Source organism: Schistocerca serialis, chromosome 1, assembly GCF_023864345.2.
Source record: "Schistocerca serialis cubense isolate TAMUIC-IGC-003099 chromosome 1, iqSchSeri2.2, whole genome shotgun sequence".
NCBI classification, from domain to species: Eukaryota; Metazoa; Arthropoda; class Insecta; order Orthoptera; family Acrididae; genus Schistocerca; species Schistocerca serialis.
Window position 1 is genome coordinate 808,836,690 of NC_064638.1, and position 19,580 is coordinate 808,856,269.

The 19,580-nt window shown below is 40.2% G+C and overlaps 1 protein-coding gene across 2 annotated transcripts in view; it reads right to left on the reverse strand.

The window, feature by feature from the left end:
* The window catches only part of LOC126484107 (WD repeat-containing protein 74), a 106,327-nt gene that overhangs the window by 21,461 nt on the left and 65,286 nt on the right, over positions 1 to 19,580 (reverse strand). For both annotated transcript variants that reach the window (XM_050107497.1, XM_050107488.1), the window contains exon 7: positions 9,473 to 9,674. In XM_050107497.1, coding sequence (XP_049963454.1) covers positions 9,473 to 9,674 — 202 coding nt within the window. The remainder of the gene's footprint in view (positions 1 to 9,472; positions 9,675 to 19,580) is intronic.

Here is a 19,580-nt window from a genome sequence, read left to right on the forward strand (position 1 = left end):
TAAGGAAGAATATAATAATTTCAGTTCCAAAGAAGGATACACTGACAGCTATGAATACTACAGAAGCATCAGTTTAATAAGTCATCGTTGCAAAATATTGACACAAATGTTTACAGAAGAATGGAAAAACTAGTAGAAGCTGAGCTCAGGGAAGATCAGTGTGGGTATCAAAGAAATGTAAGAGAACGAGGCAATACTGACCCTATGACTTACCTTAGAAGATAGGTTAAAGAAAGGTGCAGCAAATGTTCACAGTATTTGTAGCTTTTGACAGTGTTGACTGGACAACTCTCTTTGAAATCCTGTAGGTTGCAGGGATAAAATAGATAAAATACAGGGATCAAAATGTTATTTACAGTTCGCACAGAAATCAGACTGCAATTATGAGTAGAGGGGTATGAAAGGGACGCAACAGCTGAGAACAGAGTGAGAAAGGCTTGTAGCCTATTGACGACGTTATTCAGTATGTCAATTAAGCATGATGTGAAGGAAACCACGGAGAACATTGGAAAAGCAAATGAAGATCAAGGGGAAGAAATAAAAGCTTTAAGTGCATTTCCAGCAGTGTGTTACCATGAAGGACCAGCAACTGAATTTATTTATTACTGATTCCATTTTCTGTCACAGTTGTGTATAAACTTTAATGGTGACATTTTCATACCATTACCTTCATCTACCTTTTGAGAAGCATAGATTGCTAATCTCCTTATACAGGAGAAATTGAGTCACAGACAGCCACAACAAAATGACTGCTATACATTTGAGCTCGCAATCAAAAAGCCTTCTTCTAAAGTAGAAAACACACACACACATTCAGACAAACACAACACCCAAACACATAACCACTCTCTCAGGCTGCTGACACCAGACTGTGCACAACAACTGCGGCTGATGGGAAAAACAATTTTGGATGGTGGGTGTAAGGAGTAGGCTGGGGAGGGGAGGGGATGGGGAAGGCGAGCAGGTTAGGGGTGGGGGAGGTGTAGGGCCGTTTGTGGGAGTGTGTAGAGATATGGTGAAGACAAGGCAGTTCTAGGTGCAATTGGGTGATTTGAGGGTTGGAAGGGGGGAGAGGGGAGAAGGGGTTGGTAAAGGACAGAAGTAGAGTAGGAAAAAGAAACTAGTATGTATGTCGGTGGAACAGAAAGTTGTGTGGTGCTAGAGTGGGAGCACGGCAGGGGGTAGGTGGGTGAAGGACAGGGACTAGCAAAGGCTGAGGCCATTCACCGCCAGGGTTTCGACTATCTCTCATCATTCCAGCCCTGCTCCAAAACTCTTGCCTCCTGGCTCGTATCCCGCAAACTCTAGATGCAAGACCTGTCCCATACATCCTCCCACCAACATCTACTCGAGTCTGTTCACAGGCATCAACACCCCATCAAAGGCAGGGCTACCTGGGAAAGCAGTCATGTGACCTACAAACTAAGTTGCAACCATTGTGCTGCTTTCTATGTGGGCACGATAAACAAGAAGTTGCTGTCCACACAAACGAACATCAACAAATAATGGCCAAGCGACAGCTGGATCAACCAGCTGCTGAACATGCTACCCAACACAGCATGCTTCACAGCCTGCGTCATCTGGATCCTTTCCACCAATACCAGCTTTTCTGAACTGCACAGGTGGGAACTCTCCATGCAATATATCCTAAATTCCCACGTTCACTAAGCCGTCCCCTTTCCCGATCTTAACATTTGCTGGTCCCTGTCGTCCATCCACTTATCCTCTCCTCTGATCCCACGCCAGCACTACACAGCGTTTTATTGCACCAAAGCAGTCCCCAGTCTTTTTTCCTCCTCTGCACCTAACGGCCCTCTGCTGACCCTAACATGTCCCTGCAGGCTCCCACAAGCAACACTACTTCTTCCCTCATCCCTATCCTGCTGTCCCTCCCCCTACCCACTCCCACCACCCACATATTGCTTTCCCCATCAGGCACAGTGGCACAGTTGCTGTATGCTATCGGCCTCTGCAGTGATGATGTGTGTGCGAGTTGTGCTTGGAAGGCCTTTTGGCCAGGAATTCATGTGTATAGCAACCTTCTGTTGTAGCTGTCCGCGACTCAATGTCTCCTGTATATGGAGAGCAGTGGTATATCCTTTTCATAATATTGATGTTATTCCATCCTGGACTTTCCATTGTTTGAAAACAGTATGTTAAAATACATTAATAGTTTCCAAGGACTCTGTATCCACAGATCACAATAGCATATACATCGGTTATGACACACCTGTGTCTCCAATATTTGACTGTAACGTAATTTCAGGGAAGCATTTAAAAGATTTGTTCTCACACCAGGTCAACATAACAAATGTAATTAGGAGAATGTGGTTGGTGCCTCGGTTTTCTTTTTACATTCCCAAATAAAATTGACATTTTTTTTACAAGTTTTCCTCTAAAACTATTCCAGTTTTCATCAAATGTGATTGTGACATTACATATTTGGTTAAAAATTAAAAATATATGTCTAATGTTTCATGGTAATACAATGAAACTATTTTCTATAATCATAGACATACTGGCACTGATGAATGACGACAGTGCAGATGAACACACAGTACTTAACTGAGGGTGCTTGTCAAGTTCCCCCAACCACATTTTTTATGTTTTTATGGTATATCAACAAGTCTTTAGAATGTTCGACTGGGATTATGTTACAGTCAAATATCAGATAGGTAGTTATGTCATAACTGATGTATTGCACTATTGTGATCTGTGCATACAGAATGTTTGAAAACTATTTACATCAGAGCTGGGCCATGAGCTGCCAGTGAGGCTACTCAAGGGAGGGGGGGGGGGGGGGGGGGGGGGATTGTGTACTGCCCTGTGGGCATGGTGCAAATGCAGTTCGCATTCTGTTCTGGCAAAAAGCACTGAAGGCTGCTGATAACACAAGAATGACAGCAGACACTTAAGTTTGCAGTCCTATTAGTATTCTTTGCTTGTCGTATTTGTTACAGTACCACAATGCAGCAATAAATACTTGTGACACAATATATAATGTGCACAGTATTTGTGAAAATGTAGCCTTAGAGACCAATCTAGGGTTACATAAAAGTGAAATATCATCACATAAGGCTTTGTATGTCAATTATTACCTTGTAAAATGCTAACATTTTTCCTATTTTGGACAGTGAGTGCAATTTTATATTTTTTAATTTTTTCTCTGTGCAACCAGCTTGTACTTCACATTCCACTTTCTTCTGAGTTTGAATGTATTGTTCCATCTTCGTTCGAAAAACTGAAGGCAGGTACACACATTCTGACGACAACAGCAGATGACAGAAAAGTGGTTGACCAACTGCAGTTTGGTAGAGGCACAACACAGCGACAAAAAAATGAAAAATTATCCTTTCACTACATAATTCTGTAATGAGTACTGCAGTGCTGCCAACAAACACATTGCATATGTTGACAGCAATTACAAGCAGTACAAAACATTCCAAGTTCTGTCATTTTGTACAGAGGGGAGGGAGGGGGGGGGGGGGCAGTGGGATCAGGAAAAAGAGGGTATCAACAAAAAGAGAATAAAATACCATTGTCATCGACTTAATTTCCTGGTCACAAATACAACACAGACTAAGTAATAATCAAAGACGACATGATTATTTGTTAAACTTCAGTTAATATAATACATGCAGCCTCCCTGAGAAATGTTAAGTATGGAGCTAGCCTAGTACTTGTGAAAAAGAATGGAACATCTATTTTCATCACTCTACTGTTGTATTTAAATGTTTCACTAGTAGCCTCTAGTTGTTTGGAATGAGATGACGTGTCATAAAAAGAATTCTCCAGTCACATGAATGACAGTAAAACTACTACTAAAATTCGATTTTGTTAATTTCACTGTTGAAAAATCACTTTCACACAAATATATGGTGCTGAACAAACTGATGACTCGAGCAGATATTAAAAACCATTGCAGAAACTGTTCTGCTAAGACGTTCTTGTAAAACATTTCAATATTTCATGCAGTGCGAAACCTCTCCATGACTACAACACTATAATGAAAGTCAATGAGCTTCAACTAAGTTTCAGGAGGTGCACTTTGAATGTCCACTGCAAAATGAGTTGCTACGACAGCAAAATCAAATTCACATTGATTTAAACTACTTAATGTACTATCAAAGTTTTGTAACTAAGCCTGTGACACCGTAACAAATTCATCAACATGTCTGCTCAGTGTCTCCTTTTCAAGATTTATTTCATTTATACATTGTGCAACATTAGAAAAATGCACAAATGACCTTTCTGAAAGTTGCTTTATCCACAATAGCAATTTTCTTTTAAAACTCTCACCTGATGCCACAAACATCGGTAATTAGTTTATTAAATACCCTGCAAAGTCGTAATTAAGGCATTCAGGCGCTTTGTAAGGTCATTTAGAAATGCAAGATCTAATACACACTAGGAAAATTGCCCCATTTTAATCCTCGTACCACTGAAAAAAAATGAATGAAATAAGTATTAGTGTTAGTGGAGTTGAGAAACAACTGAAATCGTTGAAACTGAACAAAGCTCCAGGCCCTGATGGAATCCCTGTCAGATACTATACTGAATTTGCAGCTGAGTTCCCCCTTTTCTCACTATAACCTATACTAGATTCCTTGAACAAAAAACCCTGTCCAGTTCTTGGAAAAAGGCACAGGTCACACCCGTCTACAAGAAGGGCAGTAGAAGTGATCCACAAATCAACCATTCAATATCGTTGTCACTGAATCTTAGAACATATTCTGAGCTCAAACAGAATTAAGTATCTTGAACAGAATGACCTCATCAATGCCACCCAGCATGGTTTTCAAAAACATAAATCATTTGAAACCCAACTCACACTTTTCTCACATGACACTCTGAAAGCTTTGGATCAAGGGCAGCCAAGTAAATGCAGTGTTTCTTGATTTCCAAACAGCATTTGACTCAGTACCGCACCTATGTTTATTGTCAAAAGTACGACAATATGGGGTATCAAGTGAAATTTGTGACTGGATTGAGGACTTTTTGGTAGGGCGGACACAGCATGTTATCTTGAATGGAGAGTCATTGTCAGATGTAGTAGTAACTTCAGGTGTGCCCAAGGGATGGGTGTTGGTACCTTTGCTGTTTATGTTGTACGTTAATGACCTGGCAGACAATATTAATAGTAAAACCAGGCTTTTTGCAGATGACACAGTTACCTACAATGCAATCTGAGAGAAGCTGCATAAATATTCAGTCAGGTCTTGATAAGATTTCAACATGGTGCACAGATTGGTGACTTGCTCTAATTGTTCGGGAATATAAAAACTGTGCACTTCAGAAAACGAAAAAATGTAGTATCCTATGTCTATAATGTCAATAAGTCACCGCTGAAATTGGCCAATTCGTACAAATACCTGGCTGTAATGCTTTGTAGGGATATGAAATGGAATGATCACATACATTCAGTTGTGGGTAAAGGAGGTGGTAGACTTCGGTTTATTGGTAGAAAACTGCGGAGCTGCAATCAGTCTACTAAAGAGATTGCTTACAAATAACTCATAAGACCAGTTCTGGAATATTGCTGAGGTGTGTGTGACCTGTACTAGATTGGACTAACAGGGGATATTGAAGGTGTACAGAGAAGATCAGAACGAATGGTCACATGTTTATTTAATCCATGGGAGAGTGTCACAGAGATAATGAAGGAACTGAAATTGCAGGCTCTTGAAGACAGACATAAACTATCCCCAGAAAGTCTATTAGCAAACTTTCACAAATTGGGTTTAAATGATTACTCTTTGGATATACTACAACCCCCCCCCCCCCCCCCATCTATTGTATTGCTCACACAGGGATCGTGAGGATAAGATCAGAATAATTACTGCACACCTAGAGGCTTCCCACAATCCAAACATGAATGGAACAGGAAGAAACCCTAATAACTGGTACATACCCTCTGCCATGCACCTCATGGTGGTTTGCAGAGTATAGATGTAGGAGTCACCAAACTCTTTCACTGGCATTCCTTTTATGTCTAGGAATGATGGTATCTCTTAACCCAAGTTGAAATACCTTCTATGATGACACCTCAACACAACCAGTGTACTTCACAAAAACATGCTACATTGTCATAATCACACCCCGGATCTGCCAGGAAGGATTTAAACTGTCAATGTCCCAAATCATGTGATCTCAGGTTATTATCTGTTTTCACATCATCATCCACAATGCCACTTATTTTGCCACATTTTGCCAGCACATTAACACAATGTGGGACATAGTGTATCACTGATATTTCCTGCTGGATGCCAGTTTCTTTTATCTTACTTGTTATCAAAGCAGCAATACCAGACTTTCGACCAATAGTTGCTGGAACTCCATCTCTTGCAGCCAGCAAAAGTTTTTCCCAAAAAGTTAATATTTGTCATGATGTTTCATAAGCAAGAAAATAAGTTATCGATTGTAGCTGTATCATGCACTGGCAAGAAGTTCCTTCATCAACTTGAATTCAGTGTCAACACCTCTCACAGACACAGCAAGTTGAGCAACATCTGGTACATAAAGGCATGCAACCAAAGCCATAGACATAAAAAAAATCCATATCTTTCATCTTATCTTTCAGTTTCATTTTCAACTTGTTTGCCCTTTCTTTGATGCAGCTGTGAACTACCCTCTGTGAAAGAGGGACCGTTTTGAAAACTGCATGAGATCCTAGACACAAGATTGTTGTGGCAGCAACAAAATACTATTAACAAATTCCCCAGGGCTGAAAGGATGCACCGATTTGGCTATTTTAAGAGCTATGTGATAGCTCACTCACGCTGCACCATCACTGTGGGTGACACATTTCTCTTCCAGTACATAGAATAGAGGGCAAAGCCACATAATGCTTTATAAATAATAGTAACATTTTCAAGATATCACATAAATCTATATGAACTTTCTTTCTTCTTTCTCTTCTGTTTTAGCTCAAGAAGTCTGGCCTTCCTTTCTTCACTAACCAAAGTGATCACAAATTTCTCACAAAGTAGTTGAAAATATCACTTCACACTGTACTTCCTTCACGCCGATAAAACAGCATTAGAAAACAAACAATGTGGCCCAGTTTGTGTTTTAATATAAAGTAATCTTTTCCCCACTGTGCACTGAAGTGTAGGGATTTAACCGATTTTTGTTTTCACGATCTTAATTCCTCCTCAGCTATTTTCCTTCACACTAACTTTGTCCTACAAAAAATGCCTAAGATACTTCGATACTGAAAACACTAATGACACAAAGTAAACAGGTCCGTCTTGTGTGTGTGTCAATAACGAATAAGCAATGTTAGCAGAGAGGTGGAGGGGCAACTGCTGGCTGACAGTGCCTGTGGGCACTCATGGATGACTGTGCCCGAATTAGCGCATCTGTCCACCCCTGATTTATGTAGTTTAACTTACTGTACTTTTAATTTTTACTAGCTCCCCCCCCCCCCCCCCCCCCAACACACACAGCACACACAGCTTTTCATCCATGTATGTGTTTGACACATGTATTGGACACACCTCCTCCTCCCCCCATTTGTACCCATCTCTTTCTCCCCCCCCTGTCCACCTCACCCTGCCACCTTTATCTGTCTATCCCATAGTCCCCACTCTCCCTTTGGCCATTTCCTACACTCCCCTCTCTCTGACCATATCTTCTCCCCCTCCCTCTGACCATGACTTCCTCCCCCTCTCTTTCCATTTCTGCTTCCTGCTCTCTCTTTTCCACCTGCCCAGAATTCCTCCACACTTACCACCTGCCTCATGCATCTCTCCTCCCTCCCCTCTCTCTGTCCACTTCCTCCTCCTGTTCGCTCTGTCCATCCCCTCCTCCATCCATCTCAACTTGTCTGCGGCCAAGCTCATTGACACATGTAGCTCTTGCAATACAATTCAATAAAGCAGGTTCATACTACTCCCACAACATGCCTGTCATGCAGAGGAGGCTACACATCAGTGGCTTGAAAATCATTTATGCACCCCTCACATACAGGCCTCCATGTAAAGCTCATCGATAAAGCAGGTCGATGCTACTCCAAAACAACACATCTATCATGTAGGGCAGCCTACATGTTAGGATCCAGAAAACTGTTGCTTGCCACTGACATGTAGGCTGTCTGGCAGAGCAGGTTGATTTGGGAGGCCGATACTGCTCCCACACAACATACCTTTGTAGGGCAGCCTGCACTCCTCGGGCTGGAGAACCATGCTTTTGCCTGTATCTCTGCTCCTCTTAGACCTAGTCTGTTATAAACACCACAGGACTGACTGATACTTTTCAGGTCTGCTACACACACACACACACACACACACACACACACACACACACAGATATTTCAGATTAATATTGCAAGTCTTGATGTGGTCAATGGCTTGAAAATGAACACAATTATTCGAAACCAGGCATCATTAAAGATTATATGCAACTATAACAGAAAACTAAATACATATATAAACTTTAAGGTTTGTTGATGACACTGTAACTCTGTCATAGACAGAAATGGGTTTGGAAGAGCAATGAACGGAATAGATAGTGGCTCTGAGCACTATGGGACTTAACTTCTAAGGTCATCAGTCCCCTAGAACTTAGAACTACTTAAACCTAACTAACCTAAGGACATCACACACATCCATGCCCGAGGCAGGATTTGAACATGCGACCATAGCGGTTGTGCGGTTCCAGACTGTAGCGCCTAGAACCGCTTGGCCACACCGGCCGGCAATAGATAGTGTCTTGAAAAGACAACAACAAAAGTAAATAAGAGTAATGGAATGTAATTAAATTAAATCAGTCACTGCTGAGGGAATTGGATTAGGAGATGAAACGTGAAAAGTAGCAGATGACCTTTTTTATTTGGGCAGCAGTATAACATGATGGCCGAAGTAGGGAAGATATAAAATGCAGACTGGCAATAGCAAGAAAAACATTAATGAAAAGAGGAGAGAACCTTGTAGGAATGCAGGTAGGAATAAACAAAGTTGTTGTTGCCCCGACTATATACCTCTCTGTTTCAAACTGTTGTAAAACAAAGCCAAGTATCTGTAAAAGTACTCAATAACTTCAAACACATTTCTTACCTTGTGCTTTATTTCTGCATTATTTTTAAAACTGTGATTAACCAGAGTCTTGAAATAAAAGGTACAAAATAAGCCTTCAAGCTTGCTTTTTTGCTGTAACTATTGATTTGTAAGACATATCACTTGCAAACTTTCCAGTAACATTTAAAACTAATTATCAAAGGCTGCTTTCTAGACATGCAAATGTCTAGGTGACTGGGATTCTTAAACCACAAGTTACAAACTGGTGGAAACAAATTATTGCCACAAATTCTTCAAGAAACTTGAAGGACTACAATTGTTGTTCAGCGCCCTGTATAATATTAGAATTTCCTGTCATAGATTTGTTTTCTGACAATATCACTTTGTTAAAACATAAGATAGAAAAGGAAGGAATCATAACACTAAAATGAATGGTAACATCTGGAAATAAATACCTGATAAAGAGGCTTAGCTTCGTCCAGGTGATGTATACGCAAGTATCTGTCTAAACTCACACTGACTACATACGGTTCAGTAGCACTGCAAGCAATGGATCTTATGCCCCCAACTGGCCCTTTATAAGACTTTGCAATATGACTTTTGCCACGGAAGTCAATCAGTTTCATCTGTCCCCTCCCGCTGCCAACAACCACACACCTGTAAGACATTTAAAAGCTCAGATATTGACAAAACTGTCTTTGTAAAACTAGTGAAGGAAGAAATATTAATAACAATTCAGATGTTAACAAAATAGTTGACATGAATTACTAAGATATCTCAATGAATATATGAAGTTTTAATCACATTATTAATATAGAGATAATCACTTGCTAAATAATATGTTTGGCATGTCTCTACCTAAAGAGATATTTCCTTTCATCTCAAGGATATAGTGCAGAGTCTAAGAACTGGAACCATGAACTACAAACAACAACTAGTAAGTACAGATTTCGTGTCCCCTTGTCCTCACAATAGGAGGGTCCCTCGCATAACAGGGTCTGAGTAACCTACCCCTCCATTGTAATCATCCCCAAATTCTTCCTATTTTCACTCTGAGGAGGATTCGTTTTCACATTTCAATGTGCTGTTTATTGGCAGTACTTAAATTTCGCCTCTTGAAGGGAAGTATTGGCCAGCCATTCTGTCTCCACCTAATTTTACAAATTAACAAGAAGGAAGCTCATTACAGACAATTATAATAATTGTTGATTCGCTTGCACATGAACCTATTTCTATTGCTTAACCAGAAAATGCTTTTTCTACTACACATTTCAAACTTGTTCTTTTATGTTTTAGGACATTTTCAGTCATTTCACATTAAAATTTCCAACTGTCTCACCCTATACCTTCCACCCCCCCCCCCCCTTTTCCGTCTGACATTATAAACTGAGTAACAATGAAATGACAAGAGAGTAGAAGTTGTTGTTGTCATCTTCAGTACAATGACTAGTTTGATGCAGTTTGTAATAGATCTTTCAAGGGAAAAGAAAAATTCTATATGGAATAAATACACCTAGTAGCAGCAAATAATTAATTTATAATGTCTCAGATAATTTTATTTCTAAAACAAAGGACAAAAACTTACAATTCTCCTCCTTCTTCTTCTTCTTCTTCTTCTTCTTCTTCTTCTCTGTCCATTACAATTTGGAGAGGAACCTCCTAGCGTAATCTACCAGATGCTGTACAATTACTCAGCTGATAAAGTAAGTCATCAAAAATATTGGTGTTTTATTTAAAACGACAATATAACAAACCTAATTCCTTGTGTCATAAACAATTTGTATTTGAGTAGTAATATTTTGCAGCAATCAGCACGAAGATAACTGATGAACCATAATGGCCATTAACTATCATTTCATTATTAGTCTTGCATCATAACACACTATTTGCTCGAAAGTATCCGGACACCCCTAAAAACATATGTTTCGCATATTAGGTGCATTTTGCTACCACCTACTGTCAGGTACTCCATATCAGCAACCTCATTAGTCATTAGACATCTTGAGATAGCAGAATGGGACACTCTACAGAACTCACGGACTTCGAATGTGGTCAGGTGATTGGGTGTAACTTGAGTCATACATCTGTGTGCGAGATTTCCACACTCCTAAACATCCCTAAGTTCACTGTTTCTGATGTGATAGTGAAATGGAAACGCAAAGGGACACGTACAGCACAAAAGCGTACAGGCCGACCTCGTCTGTTGACTGACAGAGACTGCTGACAGTTGAAGAGGGTCGTAAAGTGAAATAGGCAGACATCTATCCAGACCATGACACAGGAATTCCAAACTGCATCAGGATCCACTGCAAGTACTATGACAGTTAGGCGGGAGGTGAGAAAACTTGGATTTCATGGTTGAGCGGCTGCTCATAACCCACACATCACGCCGGTAAATGCCAAATGACACCTCGATTGGTATAAGGAGCGTAAACATTTGACGATTGAACAGTGGAAAAGCATTGTGTGGAGTGACGAATCACGGTACGCAATGTGGTGATCCAATGGCAGTGTGTGGCAAATGCCCAGTGAATGTCATCTGCCAGTGTGTGTAGTGTCAACAGTAAAATTCGGAAGCGGTGGTTTATGGTGTGGTCGTATTTTTCATGGAGGGGGCTTGCACCCCTTGTTATTTTGCATGGCACTATCAAAGCACAGGCCTACATTGATATTTTAAGCAACTTCTTGCTTCCTACCATTGAAAAGCAATTCGGGAATGGCGATTGCATCTTTCAACATGATCAAACATCTGTTCATAATACATGGCCTGTGGCAGAGTGGTTACATGACAATAACATCCCTGTAATTGACTGGCCTGCACAGAGTCCTGACCTGAATCCTATAGAACACCTTTGGGATGAATTGGAATGCCAACTTCATGCCAGGTCTCACCGATTGACATCGATACTTCTCCTCAGTGCACCACTCCATGAAGAATGGACTGCCAATCCCCAAGAAACCTTCCAGTACCTGACTGAACATATGCCTGTGAGAGTGGAAGTTGTCATCAAGGCTAAGGGTGGGCCAACACCATATTGAATTCCAGCATTACCAATGGAGAGTGCCATGAACTTGTAAGTCATTTTCAGCCAGGTGTCCGGATACTTTTGATCATATAGTGTATGTCCTTTCAGACCAGCAACTTGTATCTTTTAAATATCGAAGGCTGATGTTCCCTTGTCCGGCGACCATAGAAATTCTATTTGAGATATGTCATTTTATGAATAAGCCAACATTTAAGCTCTCCATGCTAGTCTATCCTGGACAAGTCTCTTCACGTCTGCATAACTATGGCAACCTACATCCACTTGAACTTCTTCACTGTAGTCACGCCTTGGTCTCCTCCTAAAATTTTTACCACTCACTCTTTCACAACCATTATCAAATTAACCATCCCACAATGCCTCAAGATCAGCCCTATCAACTGATTGTGGATTGTACTCAAGTTCAACAGTGCTTTTACTTTTCTATTATTAGATTCAGTGCCTATTCACCAATTATTTGATCTACCAATTTAAAATTGAGCATTCTTCTACAGCAAAAGTTCCTCTTTTCTTCTTGTCTGTAGTGTTTACCCTCCAAGTTTCACTTCGTAACACTTAAGATTTACATTAGATACTAATAAATTTCTATTTTTCAGGAAAGCTTTCCTTGTTACTGCAAACCTGATTTTACTTCCTCTTTATTTCTACCATCATTAATAATTTTACTCCTCAAACAGCAAAAGCCTCTACTTCTTTAATGTCTCATTTCCTAATCTAATGCCTTCATCATCATCTGATTTAATTAGAATACATTCCATTATTATTGTTTTGTTATTTTTTTTTTTAATCTTCATCTTGCAGCCTCTTTTCAAGACACTATTCACTCTGCTCAAGTGATTTTGCAAGTCCTTTGCTGTCCCTAGCAGAATTACAATATCATCAGCAAAACTTTAATATTTTTCTCTATTCTCCCTAAACTATAATCTTTCCAGATTTCTTCTTGGTTTCTTTAGTCGCTTCTCAATGTACAGACTGAATAACATGGGGGATAAGCACCATCCCTCCCTCACTCCCTTCTCGACCACTGCCTCCCTTTCATGTTCTTCAACCCTTATAGTTGCAGCCTGGTTTCTGTACAATTTCTATCACTGCCTCCAGATAGCCATAATGTAGGTACAACCACATCAAAGGTGTTACTGTATAGAGGTGAGACAAAGATGTGGATCCTGAAGAGGGGCAGCAACCTCGTCTGTATGACTGACTGACCTGGCCTTGTAACATTACCCAACATGTCTGTCCTAGATTGGTACTGAGAATGGCTGAAAGCAAGGGGAAACTACAACTGTCATATTTCCCAAGGATATGCGGCTCTACTGTATGGCTTAATGATGATGGCATCCTCAATGGTAAAATATTCCAGAGATATAATAGTATACTTGGATAGCTGAGTGGGGACTACTCAAGAGGATGTTGACACTTGGAGAAATAAAACTGGTATTCTATGGGTCGGAATGTGGAATGTTAGATCCTTTAATTGGACACGTACATTAAAGAACCTAAAATGAAAATGGATAATTTGAGGTTAGATATAGCAGGAGTTAATAAAGTGGAGTGGCAGAAAGAACAGGATTTCTTATCAGGTCAGTGCAATCATGTCAGTCTGGTCCCTCCTCTCTATTCCCTGGCTTAGTTGCACCTACAATACGGCCGTATAACTACCCCATTGCAACAAGGTGCATGGTTCATAAGCAAACAGTGCAATGTAGAAGAAGTAATAGAAAATAAATGAAATAGCATGCAATGAAAGAGTATATGGTATCGTGAAACCATAACAAAGGTGTAAAAAAAAGATGGTACGATACAGAATATCGTAATGTTTGGTATCAACACTGGAACCAAAGAAACTGGCACACCTGCCTAATATTGTGTAAGGCCCTTGCGAGCACAAACAAGTGCTGCAACACAATGTGGCATGAACTCAACTAATGTCTGAAGTAGTGCTGGAGGGAATTGAAACCACAAATCCTGCAGGGCTGCCCATAAATCCATAAGAGTAGGGGGGGGGGGGGGGGGGGGGGGGGGGGAGGTGGAGATCTCTGGGGAGTTTGGTGGCCAGCGGAAGGGTTTAAATTCAGAAGAGTGTACCTGGAGCCACTCTGTAGCAATTCTGGATGTGTGGGGAGTCACATTGTCCTGTTGGAATTGCCCAAGTCCGTCCAAATGCACAGTGGACATGAATGGATGCAGGTATCCAGACAGGATGTTTACATACATATCACCTGTCAGAGTCATATATAGACGTATCAGGGGTCCCATATCACTACAACGGCACATGCACCAAACCATTACAGAGACTCAACCAGCTTGAACAGTTCCCTGCTGACATGCAGGGTCCATGGACTGGGTCCATGGATTCATAAGGTTGTCTCCACACCCGCACACGTACATCCGCTTGATACAATTTGAAATGAGACTCATCCAACCAGGCAATACGTTTATAGTCATTGACAGTCCAACGTTGGTGTTTACAGTTTCAGGTGAAGCATAAAGCTATGAGTCGTGCCGTCGTCAAGGGTACAAGAGTGGGCCTTCGGCTCCGAAAGCCCATATTGATGATGTTACATAGAACGGTTCGCACGCTGACACTTGTTGGTGGCCCAGCATTGAAATCTGCAGAAATTTGTCAGTCAGAGTTGGTCCTGTTCTTGCAGGATCTTTTTCTGGCCGCAGCAATGTTGGAGAGCTGACATTTACCAGATTCCTGATATTCATGGTACACTCCTTCATCACTACCTCAAAAATGCAGTGTCCCATCACTCATATGTCGGCTATAACTCCACATTCAAACTCACTTAAATCATGATAACCTGCCATGCAGGAACAGTAACGGATCTAACAGCTGCACCAGACAGTTGTTGTCTTATACAGGCACTGCCGATCGCAGCACCATATTCTGCCTGTTTGATTACGCATGCCCATACCAGTTTCTTTGGCGCGTCAATGTATACCTTGACGAGAGACATGGAAATTGTGGGATTGTATACTGCTGCCATACAATATACCTTCTTTTACTTTTTATGTTTGTGAAATGGCATTTTATTATTTGTGTTCTGTGACATGAATCTCATGCAGAAGATTCTGAATACAACAAAAAAATCTATAAATGTTTCATTAGTAGAGCAGTTCTGCAATCAGGGCTGATGCAAGCTGTACAACAATACCAATGTTTAAGTTGTATGTGGACTCATTAACATGAATTATGTTGCATCCTGATGGGTGTGTCCTACAGAGATGATATTTTATTCCCTGAAAGCATACGGTGTTCCACAGTGTACAAATGTGGATGAAGATTATGTAAAACAGAGTGTAAATTGATTGTTTAACATCAATGTGCTATGTCACACAAATGAGATATGGATCAAATGACTGTAGTATCTAAAATCTAAGAAAAATTCAGGTGTATAAGAAGTTACTGGCATGTTAAATAAAACGCTCAGACGGAGAATTACCACAACCAATAAGGTATTGCAGGGAAAATATGATGTCTGTTTAAAACATTCCACAATATTCGTAAGTTCACGCCAATGGTGTGTTGGAGCAAAATGCAGTTGATACCCCCGCACATGCCTGTGTTTAATGTGTAACTGTCAGAAGTCTCATTGTTGTATGTCTGTTAGGTATTGTTCAGTGGTGCATTGAGTAGAACATTGTGTCACATAGTTTGCGAACATCGAGTTTCAGAGTTAGAGAAGCAATGCGTCTGCCCTAAATTTAGTGTAAAACTCAAGGAAACCTTTACAGAAACATATCAAATGATGTAGGAAGCTTATGATGATGAGTGCTTAAGCCTACTCGGTTTCACGAATGGTTCACACGGTTTAAAACGGCTGGACGGAATTTAAAGATGACATTCGTTCAGGAGGCCCTTAGACATCTACCAATGACACTCGTGTCAGGAATGTCAACAAAATTTCCACGCCAATCGAAGACTGACTGTCCAAGAGATTGCAGAAGAATGTAACATTTCAATTGGATCATGTCATGAAACTTAATACAGCTTCTTGGAACACATCGTGTTGCTGCCAAGTTCACCCAACGGCTCATGAGTCAAGAAAAGAAAGACTTCTGCCTCGGAATCTGTGACAAGCTTTTGGATCATGCAAATGAGAGTGAGATGTTCCTTAAGAGAATCATGACTGGTGATGAGACGTGGGTCTACACTTATGATGCTGAAACCAAAGTTCACTCTTCACATCGGGTTAGGGAAGGTTGTCCAAGGCCAAGAAAAGCACATCAGGTCAGGTCAAATGCCGAAGCCGTCCTGGTGGTTTTCTTTGATTTTGAAGGATTAGTTCATCAATGATGCCACAGGGACAAACTGTTAATCTGTGGTACTATCAGGACACATTGTTATGTCTATGAGAAGGAAACAGCCTGAAATACGGCGAGACAGTTCATGGTTCTTGCATCGCAATAATACACCTGCACATTCATCATTGTTGGTGCGTGAATACTGCGCAAGAAATGAAATCATTGTGCTGCTTCATCCTCTTTACTCTCCAGACCTGGCCCCTGTAGACCATTTTTTATTTCCAGAGTTGAAAACCATGTTGAAAGGATGAAGATTTGCAACAACAGATGAGATAAAAGAAAATTTGTAAATGGTACTTTGCACAATCCAGCAAGAGGTGTACGAAGACTGCTTCCAAAAGTGGAAACGATGTTGGGAGCAGTGTATCAATTTTGACAGAGTATTTCAAAGTAGATATGTACAATAATTAAAAGGTAAGTGTAGAACAATTTTGTGGACAAAGTTTCAGAATTTTCTGAACAGACCTGGTACATACAATGCCATCTACTCTTACCTAGAGTATGCTCTTCCAGCTGTAGGAGCACGAGCTTATCAACATTAGACATGTATTCTTCGCTGAGATCCCAACAGTTGAATTATGAACTCAAAAGTGACAACACAACTGGTTCATTAAGTACCATGTGATGGTCAGACTAAAGACAACACATGTAATTCAGAAACAAAAGAGGTACTGATCGTCAGCTATGCACTAAACAACGTGTTGAGCACTTTAACTTGCAGCAACTGAACTGCTGTATATGAATAAAAAGGGGGTGGGACTAAGTAAGATAGATGGAGGATGGGAGGGAGGGGCTGAGAGGGTAGCAGGGACAGGGGATGGAAAAGAGAGGAAAACAGTATGGGGAGAAAGACAGAAAGAAAGTAACAATGAAAAATACACTTTCTACTGATGCTGTGTCCTAACTAGTGTTTGTATGTATGTCTTCATCTAAAAAATTAAGTCTGAAAGCTAAGGTATCACACATCATCTCTTAATAGTGCTTTTCCACCACTCGACACCTCTTCCATGTGGCTGTCTTCATTCATAATATACTTTGTATACAATTTTGAATTTACTGTTATTCAAGTATCATGTCTCCTATCATTAAACTTAAAACACAATCACTGCAACAATAAGTAATGCTCTGTATATATTATTTAACTAGCTGGGGTACCCAGCTTCACTCGGGGAGTTGATATGAAATTGTGTGGTAATTGGAATAACGGGATAAACTTTAAAGTATAAGAGATATAGAGATTTTATTGAAAGCATATTCAAACTATTTACAATACTTGTTTATAAACAAAATTTTTTGTTTTGTTATCCGGGTTATGTATGTACAAATTTTTCAAATTTCGCACTAGAGAACAAGCTACGTTAGTTGACCGTGAGAGAAGTGAGAGATTATCCTTGTTCCATTACACAGTTTTGATGAGTTGATATTTCTGAGCAGTTTTATTGGAGGTTCAGTTCTAAGTCGAAGGCAGTATAATGGCATTCCTGGTACTTGCAAAGAGTTTAGAAATTCTGTAGGGAAGTTCACACTTTCTTCAACGTTTACCATCATGTCAATCAATCTGCATGTTCTCTCTTCACCGGGAATTTTCTTTTGAATATTTTTAGTTGCCAAAATTGCCCTTTCAAATAGTCAGTCCAGATTGGCATAGTTGTGAACAATGTTTGGATAAACTTGGTCGATGAGTTTGTTTTCAGGAGTGGCAATGTAGCAGAAATCACTGTTGAGTTTAATCAGGCCGGCCATCTGGTCAGTAAGATATGTGCCTTCATCTATTTGTAAAATTTGTTGAGCAAAATGTGCAGTTGTTTCGTCTGTTTATAGTTCAGCTCTCATATTTTTCATTAGTTGCAGTACTTGTACATGTGGCCAGAGATGTGTTTTAAGCACGAATTGGTGATAAGTGGAAATGTTTGTCGAAAATCTCCTGAGAGTATGAGTAGAGCTCCTCCCATAAATTCAGAATTTCCTCACAAGTCTTATAAAAATCTGTCCATGACTTCGACAGATTTTTTGTGCGCCATTGTGCATTTGTCCCAGGAGATAATTTTAGCTTGCTATAAAAGTTCACTCAATCCAGATGCTCTTGAGATTTTACATACCGGGAATTGTTCTTCAGCTATATTCCATGGCAGTTGTAGGGTGGAATGGACAGTTTGTCCTCCTTCCGTAAGTGTGGCTGCAATGCTGGATGATGCCAGTGCAACTGCGATATGCTGTTTACCGTGTATTTCCATCAGCAATAGATTTAAGATTTATTAAAACTTTTTTCCCATTACCGCCTGGTGCAACCAAGGAAATAATCCCGTCAGTGTTGTTGTCGATTCAGCCCATGATAATGTTGCAAATTTCATTTTTATTGTCTGAAGTATTTCATTGATGTTGTAGCTTTTTTCTTTTGTAATTTTGAAGTGTAGCACACTTATTCACCTTTTTGTGGTGCTTGCATCCCAAAAGTTGTACTACATTCTGGTTGCTTAGTTATAAAACATTTATCTTCTAGGCAAATGAGTGTTTCATTGAAGATGCCGCCACTGAGTTCCATGGCCAGTTCAGCATGAGCTTGTTGGATTTGGTACAGTATGGCATCACTCATATTCTCTTTGAAGGAGTCCCACAGATGTTTTGGTTTTGATGGGTTACACGTAGTTCGAATTATGGTGAATAAGTTTCTCATTTGTTCTGCTGAGGCTATGAGTGAGGCTTCCTGTAGTGTTAATACCCAGTGGTGGTTGTTTTCCAGTAGTCCTAAGTGTTGGCATGCTTCTCTGTATGTCTGGCTTAGGTAACCATCGACAGTCTTGAGATCTGTGAAACTTGTTGGTTCCTGTATTTCATGTGGCAATGTCTGGAGGTAAAAAATTTTGCGTTGTTCAGATGTACAGTGTATACTTGGCTTATGTGTGCTGGCTATCAATATTACTGGATGACCTTCTACTGAAATTCCTTGTTTTTGTTGTTGAAAGATTCTTCTTGTTGTGTTCCATGTATAATAGTAGGGATGTTGACATTACTATAATGTTTTCGCGAATGGATCCATTTGGCACATTGGTAAAAAGCTTTTAATGTTGTGTTTTGGGGTTGTTCAATTGTAATTTTTCTGACAATGTCTTTTATGAAGTAAATTCTCCGTCCATTGTCCAAATTTACTGCTCGATGTTGCACAGATGGTTCACATTCATATATGAGAAAACCGAAAATCGGCCAAGCT